We start from the raw sequence: 12,902 nt of genomic DNA on the forward strand, positions 1-12,902 counted from the left end.
ATTGAATATAGCCTTAGGTTTTTAGAAAGCTCTGCTTTCGGGTTGGGGCCAAGCCTATAAAAGAAGAGCCCTTGAGCTCTAGAATCATTAAGAGTTGTACTCAGCCCAAGCTCTTGTGAGAGCCAGTTGTACAAAAGTCTATTTCTATTGCAATAAAGACCTTTGGGGGGGTCCAGCCCTTTTTGTGGGTCCTAGTGCAGTGTGATGCTTCTATCCCTATTCTCCCAGCACTCTTTCTTGAAGGTGACTGTCCTCATAGGTTCTTCCTGTAATCCAAGCAATCCCAGCACCAGGTTTCTTCCCCAGATGATTGCGATTTGTCCCAGAATATTCCTGCTGTGATTGCAATTCCATTGCTGGCTTCCAGGAGCTGCCCTAGTGCTGCGATTTCATGCCAGGTGACCTTGTTTGCTGCGATTTGTGCTTTTGGCTGTGTGCTATGCCTGGAGGTGCCCAAGAAACATTCCCAGAGTACCCAGGGACTATTGCGATTTGATTGGGAAGGTGATCCTTTGCTGCCTTTTGCTGTCCAGCCAGTCCACAGCATCCATAGTTGCTGAAATATTGTTCCCAAAGTGGACTTTTGAGGTCTAGTTCTAGTTTCATTAGGCCTCTAATAAGGACATTTAGAGACTTGATGTTCTGTCTCTTATCCTCCTTTAGGGCATCTAATATGAACTCCTTCTTGGGGGCTGATGTGCCTTTTTTAACCACCTCTTTCCATTCCAGCATCTCCACTTTCCCCTTGGTAATTTGCTGAGTGGATTCAGCAGGTCCCTTCCTTGGTGGTCTGCATAGCTGCAATTTCTTTTCTGAGTTTTTCGTTTTTTGATCTTAGTTCATCCATTGCTTTGCATGTCCTCTCTGGATTCACTTTCATATCTCTGAGTTGCTGCAATTCAGTTCCCATTGCTTGCATCTTATCTTCGAGGTTGATTTATTCTGATTCCCATCTTGCTTTTTCTTTCTCCCATTTCTCTCTCTTGTTCTTCTCCTTTCTCCATCCTTCCTGTATTTCCCCTCCTTGTTTCTTTACTTCAGCAAGTGCCTGTCTACATGTGTCTTCTCAGCTAGCAAGGCTACATTTGTCCCTTCCAAATTATCAATTTTCTCAATCAAGACTAGACAGATTTTGTTGAGAAGGGCAAGGACATCGAAGGTAGCCTTACGAGGTGTACCTGTCCTATAAGCTGTCATAGCATTTCCAAGGCTTGTCACACCCAAATATCCTCCACACATCCCCATGTCGGCATAATGCATCCAATGCACACACTTGCACTTCCTTTGACAGTCACAACTGGCTAAAAATATCAGGTTGGCTGACTGATCCTTGTCGAGCATTTGGAACTTAGTGCTTCTCAAGTAGTGTCCTTTGTTTTATTTAAACTAACTTTTTGATGAAGTATTTTACCATGTGCTAAAAATAGTAAGTGGCCATTCTAGGGTCAATTTGACCACTTCTTTCAAGGGTGGGTTTGTTCACCTTCTTTGGGCATCCCTTGGAGTTGTTTTGCCCAAAGCGTCCTGTGAATCATACTTTGAGTAAACTGCCAAGTGCACCAAATTTTAGTCAAAACAAATCCTTTAAAATTTATCATGGGACGTAGGAATGTAGCACTATCAAAACGGGTTAGGTCCGGGTGGCCTAGACCTATAAAGACATTACCTAACGTTATTACACCATGTGCATTGGGAGGTGTCATTAAAAGTGCAATTAGTGCACAACCTTGGCAAGGTTGCCGCAAGAGGACCTATAACATCGAGTCTTGCCACCTTATGGACTGTGTTGGGTATTTATCCGTCAATTCCAAGATATTGGAACACCCCCAAAAACCTAAACCCAATTTGGGTGCACCAGGTTAGGTTACCTAGTGACCTCTATGTTCTAGTGTTCGGAGAGATGTATAGGCAGAGGTGTGTATAGGTGGTAATTATCAACCTTCCAGATCACGTGTGAGCTTGACTCAATAAATTTGAGCCTACCTAACTAGAACAAGTCACTTTACCATGGTGGCTTCTGGGTTGTGGACCTCCGTTAACCAACTCCAGAGACTATCATTCTTGGTTGGGCCTCCATCAACCAAGTCTAGAGACTTCACCTCGAAGTACAACTTGTGTGGACATCGAGTCCCTGAGCAAACCATCATCAAAGGTATCTCAGATTGCAAGGAAAGATTTAAAGAATAAAAATTAAAGAAATCATAAGAAAAAGGAACTTGTTTTGAGCCGTGACAATTTCTTTGATTTTGATGACCATTTTTGTATGTAGATGTTGCAGGTCATCTATGTATGTCCTATGCTTCTTTACATCTCGTGTGAATATTTTCCCTACCCGTCCCTCCCGTTTTTCCGAATTTCAAAAATAAAAATTTCCCAAGCTCTTTTTTTTGTTTTGGGCAGGAAAGTTTGTGTTATATTAGAATATCATCATCATCAACATAAATATTTACATGTTCTTTGGTAAAGAACAACCAGCCATCATCAAAACATTTCTGAGAAATATTCCTGGAGTAAAAATAGAAGCAGCAGAATCAAAAGAGAGGAACATAGGAGTCATCTGTGTCATCTGTATTGTCATCATTGAAATAGTCAGAGTAATTGAAGCTCTCTGAGTCCCCAGGGCTATCAGTGCCACTTCACAAGGTGAGTCTGGCTCCTTTTTAAGTGTTGTGGCACTTGTTTAAGAAAATCAGTGATCTCATTAGGGATTTCAAAAGGTGTGGAATTGTCAATCCCAAAACAGCTTTGAGTATGTTCTTGAAGGTCAGCATTGAAGAGGGCAGCCTATGCTCTGAAATTGTGTATCATTTGTATGATTTTCTTATGGTCCTATTCAGCGAGTTAACAAACAGTAGGTCAACTTGCAATACAACTTGATTAAATTGAAGACTATTCCTGGTTACCCATATAAACCAAAGTGCATGTGCTCTCAAGGGTGCCCATGTGTCTTGCTTTGTCCTTATAGAGTTTCCTAGTAAAATGGCCTTCCAATTTATTGGCTCCCTTGTCTCCAGTTGGACTATCTTCCAAACCTTTCTGGCCACAGGACAAGCAACAAAGAGATGGAAAATGTTTTTATTGGTAGAGGGGCAGTTCATGCATTTGCCACCACCCTTCCCAATCCTAAGTCCTTTGATATTGGTCCACATAGCTTTATGCAATATGAGCCACATTAGGGCAGACATTTTGTTTGGGATTGCATATGACCATATGGCACAGAACCTGAACTTCCATTTCTCTTTGGAGTTTTGAAGTTTCCACCTGTCATTAAGAACCCTGCAGAGATCTCCCATGTCTCTGCTTGGTGTGGGTATAGGGAAGAAAGAGGTACTCTCCACCTAGCTGAACTCTCTGCTATAAACCAGGAAAGATCCACCCTTCCACTGCTGATTGCCATTCCATAGTTGTATTTTATCCAGAACAAGTGACTGGCTTTGATTATTTAGACTAAACTCTCTCCTAATCTCTGCCCATGTTTTTCACCTTAGTTCAAATCTGTTCCACAATTGCCCCTAACTTTGCAAACCCTTTTTAAAGAGAAGAGCAGCCTTAGCTAATTCTTGAATCTTCATCAGACAGCACAGCTTCTTTGAAGATAACAGAAATCCAAATTGAGTCAAAAGTCATAAAAGCTCCTTTACCTGAAAAGACAATTTGGCTTTTGATCCCTTCAAAGGCTGTTCATAGAGAGACCCAAAGCTGGCTGCCTTTAGCTTTGCAGGGCTCTGGGTTACAAATAGTTGACAGCATGGGGTAATTTTTTCACTTGAGGGCTCTGAGGGGTCTTAGGGGGCTGACATTCCTAAGGAGAATTTGAGCCCAATCCTCAAGAGGGTGTAGGATTGCCTTTATTATCCAGGTTGAGGAGAGTTTCAGAGCAGCCTGCTCTATATCAATAACCCCTAATCCCCCCTCCTGTTTGGGTTTGATACAAAAGTCCCATCTGACCTTGGGTATCTTGCCTCCCCAAAGAAAAGATCTACAAATTTTTATGAACATGTTAATTCTAGCTTTGGAGGGAGACCATGCTGTGAGGTAGAAGATAACAATAGGGTATATGCAGTGGTTGAGAACAATTCTTCTTTCAGCCAAACTAACCTGAAATCATCTCCATTTCTCTACCTTGTTTTGGAATCTGTTCAGGAACCAATCCCATCTCTGCTTGAGGGAAATATCAAAACCCATGGGGATACCCAGTAATTTGAAGACTGAGCCATGTTTGATTCTCTGGCATCCCATCTCTTCCAAAACTTGATGTTCATCCCCTTTGAGGGTTGCATATCCAGTTTTGGAGTGGTTGATTTTGAACCCAAAGGCTTTGTAAAATATCTCTAAAGACTTCATAGCCACCTTAATATCTTGAGACTCATTCACGAGGGTTAAGTTTGTATCATCAGCAAATTGCTGGCATATAAGGTGCTTGCTTGAAGGTAACTCAATACCTTTCAACTTGCCTTCTTGACTTTGTTGCTGTAGAAGCCACCCCAAGGAGTGTGCAGCAATTGCAAAGAGTAGAGGAGCAATAGGGCACCCCTATCTTATAGATCTTTTAAGCTCAAAGGGTTGGCTCATGATCCCATTAACACATATCTTGGCTGTAGCATTAGTGAGAAGGAGTTTGATAAAAGAGATGAAAAGGGGGCCAAGACCCATGTCAGCCAAAGCCTGGATGATGAAGTCCCATTCAAGTCTATCATATGCCTTGTCAAAGTCAACCTTCAAAAAGCATATGTCCTTTTTTGTTTCTCTTGCAAACTCACAACCCTCCCAGATATTGATGATGGCTTCCAGTAGATGTCTGCCCTTTATGAAGCCTTTCTTCTCTGGTAGTATCCACTTGGCCATTCTGTTTTTACCTAATGCAATGTACCAAAAGACTTGTACACCATGATCAGAGTATAGCTGCGGGGATCGATGAAACCCTCGTTTGAGATTTGCAGGCAATGATCTTTGTAAAAGATGAGTTTTACCGAAAGCTTCACAAGGTGCTAACCAAGTCGTATATGTGTGGAGCTATTGGAGATCTGGTCTCCCATGGAGGTACGTGGCCACCTGAAGGCTGCATCAAGTTTAGGGGGGTGGTTCCAAATTCTTCCAGAAGGATCTGATCTGGGACCGACGTTGCAGGGAGAGATTCATGAACACATAATATATAAATATATGCACACATACACAGATTTATATACCTATGGAGGGTGGGCATGTGTTTGTCTATATATATAATTATTTAAATTCATGTATATATATATAGAGAGAGAGTATATATAAAACAGACATACGTACTAAAATGTTTAGTACTTACGTTCATATATAGATGGATAGATATGCTTGCATGCGTGTATATGCATTGTGCACACTCACAAATGGATGTGTATGTATAGATATGATATACACAGTAGATTAATATACCTTTGTGCATGTGTGCGTGTGTAGGCACGTGTGCACATATCTTTGTGAGGGTATAGGTGAGCTTTTATTCTTCTTGTCCAATTGAATAGTGCAGCGTTGGTGATGGCATGGTATCCACATACTTATTTAAATTATCTTTTTTTAATCAATCACCATAAGGCAGGGGGGGATGGTTGAAAAGAGCCAAACAGAAGCCGTTTGTCAGGATGTATCTGCAGGTGCCCTGGAATTCATTTTGAGATTGCCTAGTGCAACTATCTTTCATGTTTGGGTGTCGACAAGTTTGTCTTTGGAGTGTTGGCAAGTCCCTCAAACTCCATCACCTACAAATAATCAAATGTAAATTGCATTGCAATCCAAAAGAAAGAAAAACTCACGTGGCCTTGCCTGAACTGATGAAGTTACCCTAGTGAGCTATAGGTCTTGTCTTCCCACCAAGACATCCATTGGTCCAATAATTGAATGTGACTTTCTTAGACATGGTTGTTTCTCCACCATGCTCTCACAATATGTGACTATCCTATTGTTTTTGTATTCCTCTAGACTCTTCAGTGTTCTAAGTCAATGTCTTTGGTATATGTATTTTGACTATCCTATTGTTTTTGTATTCCTCTAGACTCTTCAGTGTTCTAAGTCAATGTCTTTGGTATATGTATTTTCTAGTCACTCTTCCTAATACTTGCTCCCAATGAAAAACACATGATCGCTCTTTTGCTTCTATTATTTTTTGAGAAAAACAATATTTATATTATAAATAGGTCATATCATATACATTTATGTTCCAAAAAAATAGTTATATCCGCAGGTCTGCACATCTTAAGTCATCTCGATGATACTTCACTTTGCCGTGCTTGCATTCCTCTCACCTCTCTTTTGCATGCAAAAAAGAATGTTTTTGGACACTTTGCAATTTCTGTGCATTGCTATGCCATTTTAACGGTGTATGACTTTGCTAGTATCACATTTTTACAAGGGATGTGATTGAACTTGTCCTATTGAAGGGTGCAAATTTTCCGAGAGTTTGTGAAATCTGACAAGATGGCAAGAAAGATGGCTGGAGAAGTGATAGGGCCAGGGCCTGGCTCAATCGAAATAGCGATCAGAAGGGATCACCTTGTTGAAGACGGTTTCACGCAGTTGAATCCCTTAGGATCAAAACTCAAATCTGGAATCAATGTTTCATTTGTGAATGAGTATGGCCTTCCAGAAGCCGGGTTGGACTATGGTGGTCTTTTCAAAGAATTTTTGACAGATTTGGCAAAAGCAGCATTTGACCCAGGGTGAGTTTCTTGAACTGGGGCCTTTGAGGTTTTTATTCACATGATAGCTTTCTACAGCTTTGAGTCAGGATCTTTCAAGATTTAGTGATCAGCATCCTTTCTTCTATGCTTTTGTCCCTCAGATATGGCTTGTTTACACAGACAGCGACAGAAGAGGGTCTATTGTTTCCACATCCAGCAGCAGGAAGCTTAGGACATGGTCTGCGCATGATTGAATTTCTGGGGCGGATTGTTGGGAAAGCGTTGTATGAAGGCATACTATTAGACTACTCTTTTTCACACGTTTTTGTCTGGAAATTGCTGGGTCGATATAGCTTTCTTGACGAGCTTTCCACACTTGATCCAGAGCTTCATCAGAGTCTAATGTATTTGAAGGTACTTTATGGACCTGAATACAGATGCTATCTTATGTTCTTGATTGATAATGAGGCTTTCTGTGTCTTAAGTGGAAAACTAGTCTAATTCAATGCTACCAAAACTATTTATGGTTTCATGCAGGATTACATTGATTCATTGTTTCATCCCCTTTTCTGGCATATGACTAAATTACAAAGGCATAATACTTGCTACATGGGGGATGATTTATTTTCGTATAATAAAGAGGTGGAGGAGACAGTGTTAACGCTCCTGATGTGTCCTTAAGTCCTTAGCTACTTTTTCTGTTGCCATTTATGGATCATATTGATACTATCGTTTGTAGTATTCCCAGGTCCTTAATTATTTTCCATTTGTGCAAGCTAGTTGTCAAGTGAACTGTTTTCCAGATAACAGAGTTTGAAAAACATATTCAATCTGAAAGGATGAGCATATGGTGTGTTGTACCTTGAATGTGGTCCCTCCTCCTCCTTGCTATCTGTCCTACTGTGGCTTCGCTCTTCATGTTTTCTTTGAAGAACTTCTGTTGGGTGCTGATGGAGCTTTTTCAGCACTTGTATCACTATAGGTTTCAGCAAAATTTAAGGCCTCCAGCATCTTGGTTTTATTTTCGCAGATTTCATCTGGTAGTCTAAAGGGGAGAGCACTTGGAAAAAGAAGGCAAAGTACTTACTGATCAAACTTCAGAAATGTTGCTGTCAAATTCTAAAATGCTTGACCAGAGCCATGTGTGTGTGTGGGGCCTAGCAAATTTGTTCCTACATATGGGTGCGTGTGACTGCTAAAAGGGAAAACATATGTTGTTTTTGTACATAGTCCCAAAAAAATAGAAATGAGTAATAAGATCAAGTCCAAGCTAAAGGAAGACACTACTACACGTTGGTCTATTTCTGATGCTTATTTCCTGATCCTTTGGTGCCCATCTGCAAATCCAAGTTTTCGAAACTAATAATATTCCTCAGCTCTTGGATGCATACTCTGATGAAAGCTTTCTGAAACTTCCACATACTGGGAACAGACGGCTTGATAATTCGTCAAAGTGAAATGAGCATTCCACCTATTTAACCATCTTCAGAAGATTTGACAGTACATACCCTCTCTTACCAGGGCACACATTCTTGTTACGTGAAGCAAACACACACTTTGCAAGAATTACTGCTAGTTGGCAGTTTCAATCAACAAACATTTGGTACATGTCATAGTCAGGTAAGCCCACTATTTGAAGCTACCCACATGGCCACTCAACTGCCAGTTGGCATATTCTGGGCTGCATGCTTGCCACATGGTGGTCTAGCATGCAATCACCTAGCTCTTCTCCAAAAGGTCAATCGTATCTTATGCGCTCTCTCTTTACACCTTACATCACAAACTATTCGATCGAGTAGTGACTTCCCTTGAATTTCTTTGAAGAGCAACTTGCTGCACCCACATCAATCAACACTTTGTGTTGATGCTAAATCGCTAACTGTTTGCTTATCACCATACCGAGTATATAACACTCGAGCCATAAACGTAGGCTGCTGTAAGCGATTTCCAAGTGCCTATGTGCAACATGAAGGCTTAGGAGTGGCAAGCTCTCGCTTGTCAAAATAGCCTAGAATAACAAGTTCATGTGAAAATCAGCTAATTGTCAAGGTCATGAACAAATTGACCATTATCATGGATGGCATGTTTAGCTTGCATCTGCTCAGCCTGCCACCAATGGTCAATGCATTGGCATCAGACGGCCATCGCTTGCATCAGATTGCACAGACCTAGTGCAAATTGCCAAACTATGATTGAAGTCAGCCTTCAAGCTTCCATAGCTTGCATTACCTCACAATTTACCTTTGCATTTGTGACTGAGGCAATTGGCATTTTGAGCTGAAACACAAGGGATGATTTAAGCCCAATCCTTGTGAGAGAATAACTAGCTTACATAGCTTGCATTATCTCACAATTTACCTTTGCATTTGTGACTGAGGCAATCGGCATTTTGAGCTGAAACACAAAAGAGATTTAAGCCCAATCCTTGTGAGAGAATACCAAGACACCGAATTTGTAGCTCAAGTGAGCTTCCTAGCCGTTTGCCCTCTTTTACAAATTCAAAATTTCTCAAGTGAATTGTTTCTATTCCTCTGATCACAATCTCCTCCAAATTTCATCCAGCCCTGAAATTATATTTGCATCGATTTAATTCAATGATAATAAAAATGCAAAATTTAATTTGTTATTGGCTTCGAAGTACTGTAATGCATTCTGTAGGAATTTTTAAATTTAGTCAAGTTCTTGATTAGAGAACTCAAAATTAGATTTGCAAGCTAAATCCAAACATTGCATGTCAATCTTAATTATCCCAAGTCTTGCTCTGATATCACCTAAAACAACCCCTAGGTCTAGTTCATACTCGACTATATTGATATGCATAGATCGTCCTTGGATAAGAGAGATTCTATTTTAACAAACCTATACAACCCATCAATAGATCAACATGAACCACAAAGGGGAGAGCTAGTGGACTCACACCTCCGAGCCATAGAGTCTGAATGTGCTTGACATTCCCAAGCTTGAGGGTAAAGCAACATACAAGTTGACAACTAGGATCCTATATCTCATAAGGATCGCACCCGTGAAGGTGATGTTGTCACGTCCTTGCATTGAGGCCACTCTACCTGAAGATAGTGGCATTCATCCACGTCCTGATGCACAAGGAAGATTCGTTGCCCAAGGTTGGCACTAAGTGATTCCTCCATTGTATATATGGGCCAAGGTGTCCTCACTCCTAGCACACTATCCCAGGCCAACGTCCTAACTGGGACAAACCTAAGTATCTTGACTAAGTTAGTCCTATCTAGACCTCATCCTTGCTATCTCTAGTCTCAATCTTGGTTTAGTACCGTCCTTGATTAGACATCCAGTTATGTTAAGAGGAATATTATGGTTGGAGGAACCAGCCCTTAGGTCACTTAGCAGGTATTAAGCTCAAGGAAGTAAACAAATTCCAAGGGCCCCTCTTTCATGTGCAGTACTTATGTAATGCCGAAGAACCTTTCTGAAATGATTACTCACAGAAAATTCAGAGATTCGTTCACATTACACAAATGGATACTGGATTGGCCCTCCAATGGGAAAGAGTACCCGTTATTTCTATTGTATAGATAGCGTGGTTCATGATTCGCAAGTGAATAAGGAAGCGAATAGTGGCCAAAGGTCTTAGCTGAGCTGCTTGTACTAACACCTTGTTGCAAACGTGCGAATGCATGTCTACGATGAGTCATGGGTCCACCAGATCCACTGTGCACCTCATCATTATCATGCGATGTTCTTCTTCCTTGTATTTGAAAATATCATTCATATTTGTATGTTTTATAGCTAGGAAAACATTCAAACACAAAGTAGCAGAAATTAAAACATGTATTATAGTTATATATACCATGCTACTTGTGCAACATGGCTGCTTTTTGAAGCATATGGACATCTGCCTCTATACATCTCATGCTCTCCACATATCTGTAATTTGTCCTGGAGACGGCTAGCCTTCTCCTTCGATTTGCGCTGACTATCTTGCGAAGAACTCTTTGGTGATGATGACGATGATTGGGGAAACCAACTTGTAGGTTGGGTCAACCAACCTGGCCTAGGTCGGTTGAATGACTCTGGGTCGGCTACATGGCAGGCCCTGGGTCGGTCAATACGAGGCCTAGATATGGCCCTACCCTCCTCCTTGATCATTCTCTTGGAGCATTCTACTCTTGTTTGGTTGATTCCCTTGCTGTATATATAGTCGCCATTGCTCATGTTCTCTCTCTCTCTCTCTCTCTCTCTCTCTCTCTGTGTGTGTCTATGTCTCTCGCTCTCATGTATGCTTCTGCATTGCACCATAGAAGTCGTGGATAATAGTTCTTTGACCAAGATGGCCCATTTCATTCCAACTAAAAAAAAGTGAAAACCCCAAGTTGGCAAGATTTTTTTAAAAGGAGTTTCAGGTTACATGGTTTACCCACTGGTGTTGTCAGTTACCAGGACAGAAAAAGTTTGATAGCCATCTTTGGAAGGATGTCTTGCAAAATTTGGAAACTATTATGACCATGAGCATGTTTGACTATTCGTAGTTGGATGGTCAGACAGAATGAGTCAATCAGAACTGGATGATGTGTTGCATGTTTATGTTAGTAAACGGTAGACAAATTGGGAAGAGTATCTTAGAGTGTTAGAGTTTGCCTACAATAGTGCAAACTTCAAAGTATTCAACCATAGGCTATAGTCTGTTCATGTTAATGTCTAGATTTCAGCCTAAAGCTCCACCGTCTACAAGGGCTTGAGAGAGAAAAGATACAAGTGCCCAAAGATGTTCTCTAGGAGGGCAAAGATTTTAACAAGGCTCAAGTGAAATCCACATCAATGCAAAGAGGAATTTCAGGAAGATGAGAACTTTTATTTGAGTGTATCTGGGTCTCTGTGGCTCCAAAATTCACCCAAAATAGCAAGTGACCTCTACAGCCTTTGGATGATCTCCTGATCCTGCGTAGAAAAGATGTCTTATTGCATTTGTGAGCATATGGCATTTCTACAGGTTGCTTAACAGTCACACCGTTGGATTTTAATAGAGCCTCCCCTAATAGGGAAGGGGTTGCCTCTGATGTGGAGCTTGATGAGGGTGTGGCACACCCTCATACTCGCCTCATTCAGACCAGTCCACAGTGCAGGGAAGAGCTCAAGCGCTAGCCCTTAATTTGGCATCCAGAGGTCTGGGATCAGCAGGGGCACATGCCGGCCCACTGTATGCACGCCAGAGTGGGCTTGGTGCTGGCTTTCCTAGCAGACAGAGGAGTGGCTTCAGGCAGTGGCACATTTGAGGGTGCTCCAGGTAGGTTTGAGGAGATTAACGCGGCCAGATGGTGGCAGCCTGTGGAGGAGGTCCCTACCCACCTTGGAAGCCTATATCAGTAACCTTCACTTCAACCGAGGAGCTCAAAAAGGAAGTCGAGATCCTACTGCAGTAGATTAGCTACTTTGGTGTATGCACTCTTCTCCAATCAGTCCTTTTTATGTCAAGCTTTGGTTTAAGGTGGCCTCAGATCTAGCACACCCTCCCAACGGTTTAACCAGCTCTCCAGGACAGGGGCACTACTCAAAAGTTTGTGAATACATTGATCCATATCCGGTCTTCTATAACATAGCCCAGGAGGTCTGCTACTGCTATAGTCAGATCCAAGAGATACAGATCCATGGGATGACGGAGCCTTGGCCTCTAGAGGATTAGAGTGATTGGAAGATGACTTGGTCCATTGAGCCCCGACCCCATATGATGAGTTCTTTGAATGGCACTTATGACTTGGGGAGGCCCGTTTGCTTTGAGAGATCCAGTGGGACCCCGGCGAGTGGTTCTGGCCATCTAGTGGAGTTCTTCTCATACACCACTCGAATTGGCAAATGGCTGCAGTTGGAGGCTTTGGTTTGGAGCCCCTCACAAGAGCACCATTGGTAGAGCAGCAGGTTCTCATCGAGGCTATTACCAAATTCTGGTCTCGGTTCTAGATCATCCTTCGCTTGAGGCAGATCTCCTACTTCTTTTGGCTGTTAACTCATGGGCCCATGGCTAGTGCAGATGCGGCAGAGGATGTCATTGTTGTTCAGTAGGCGCTCTTGAGACGAAAGCACACTGCTTGTGGAGCTGTCCTGCCGCCCAGAGAATCTGGCTTGGTGTTCAGGATTGTGGCCAGGGTGTGAAGAATCCGTCGGGTCTTCACATGGGTGACGGCAGCTTGGTTGACAAAGGGGAGGCATGCTTTCTCCATCGAGATGACCTCACCATTGAAAAATTAACTCAAAATGATTTAAACCATGATAATGGTCAAG

At 41.9% G+C, this 12,902-nt stretch overlaps 1 protein-coding gene across 2 annotated transcripts in view; it reads left to right on the forward strand.

The window, feature by feature from the left end:
* The window catches only part of UPL7 (ubiquitin-protein ligase 7), an 85,346-nt gene that overhangs the window by 38,172 nt on the left and 34,272 nt on the right, over positions 1 to 12,902 (forward strand). For both annotated transcript variants that reach the window (XR_015541499.1, XM_087378987.1), the window contains exons 8-9: positions 6,411 to 6,689; positions 6,812 to 7,064. Coding sequence is in view for 1 of the 2 variants with exons in the window: in XM_087378987.1 (XP_087235113.1) it covers positions 6,411 to 6,689; positions 6,812 to 7,064 (532 nt within the window). In the remaining variant the exon portion in view is untranslated. The remainder of the gene's footprint in view (positions 1 to 6,410; positions 6,690 to 6,811; positions 7,065 to 12,902) is intronic.

Source organism: Dipteris shenzhenensis, chromosome 9 (assembly GCF_047967505.1).
Source record: "Dipteris shenzhenensis isolate YYH24624 ecotype China chromosome 9, Dip_SZ_1.0, whole genome shotgun sequence".
In the NCBI taxonomy this organism is placed as follows: Eukaryota; Viridiplantae; Streptophyta; class Polypodiopsida; order Gleicheniales; family Dipteridaceae; genus Dipteris; species Dipteris shenzhenensis.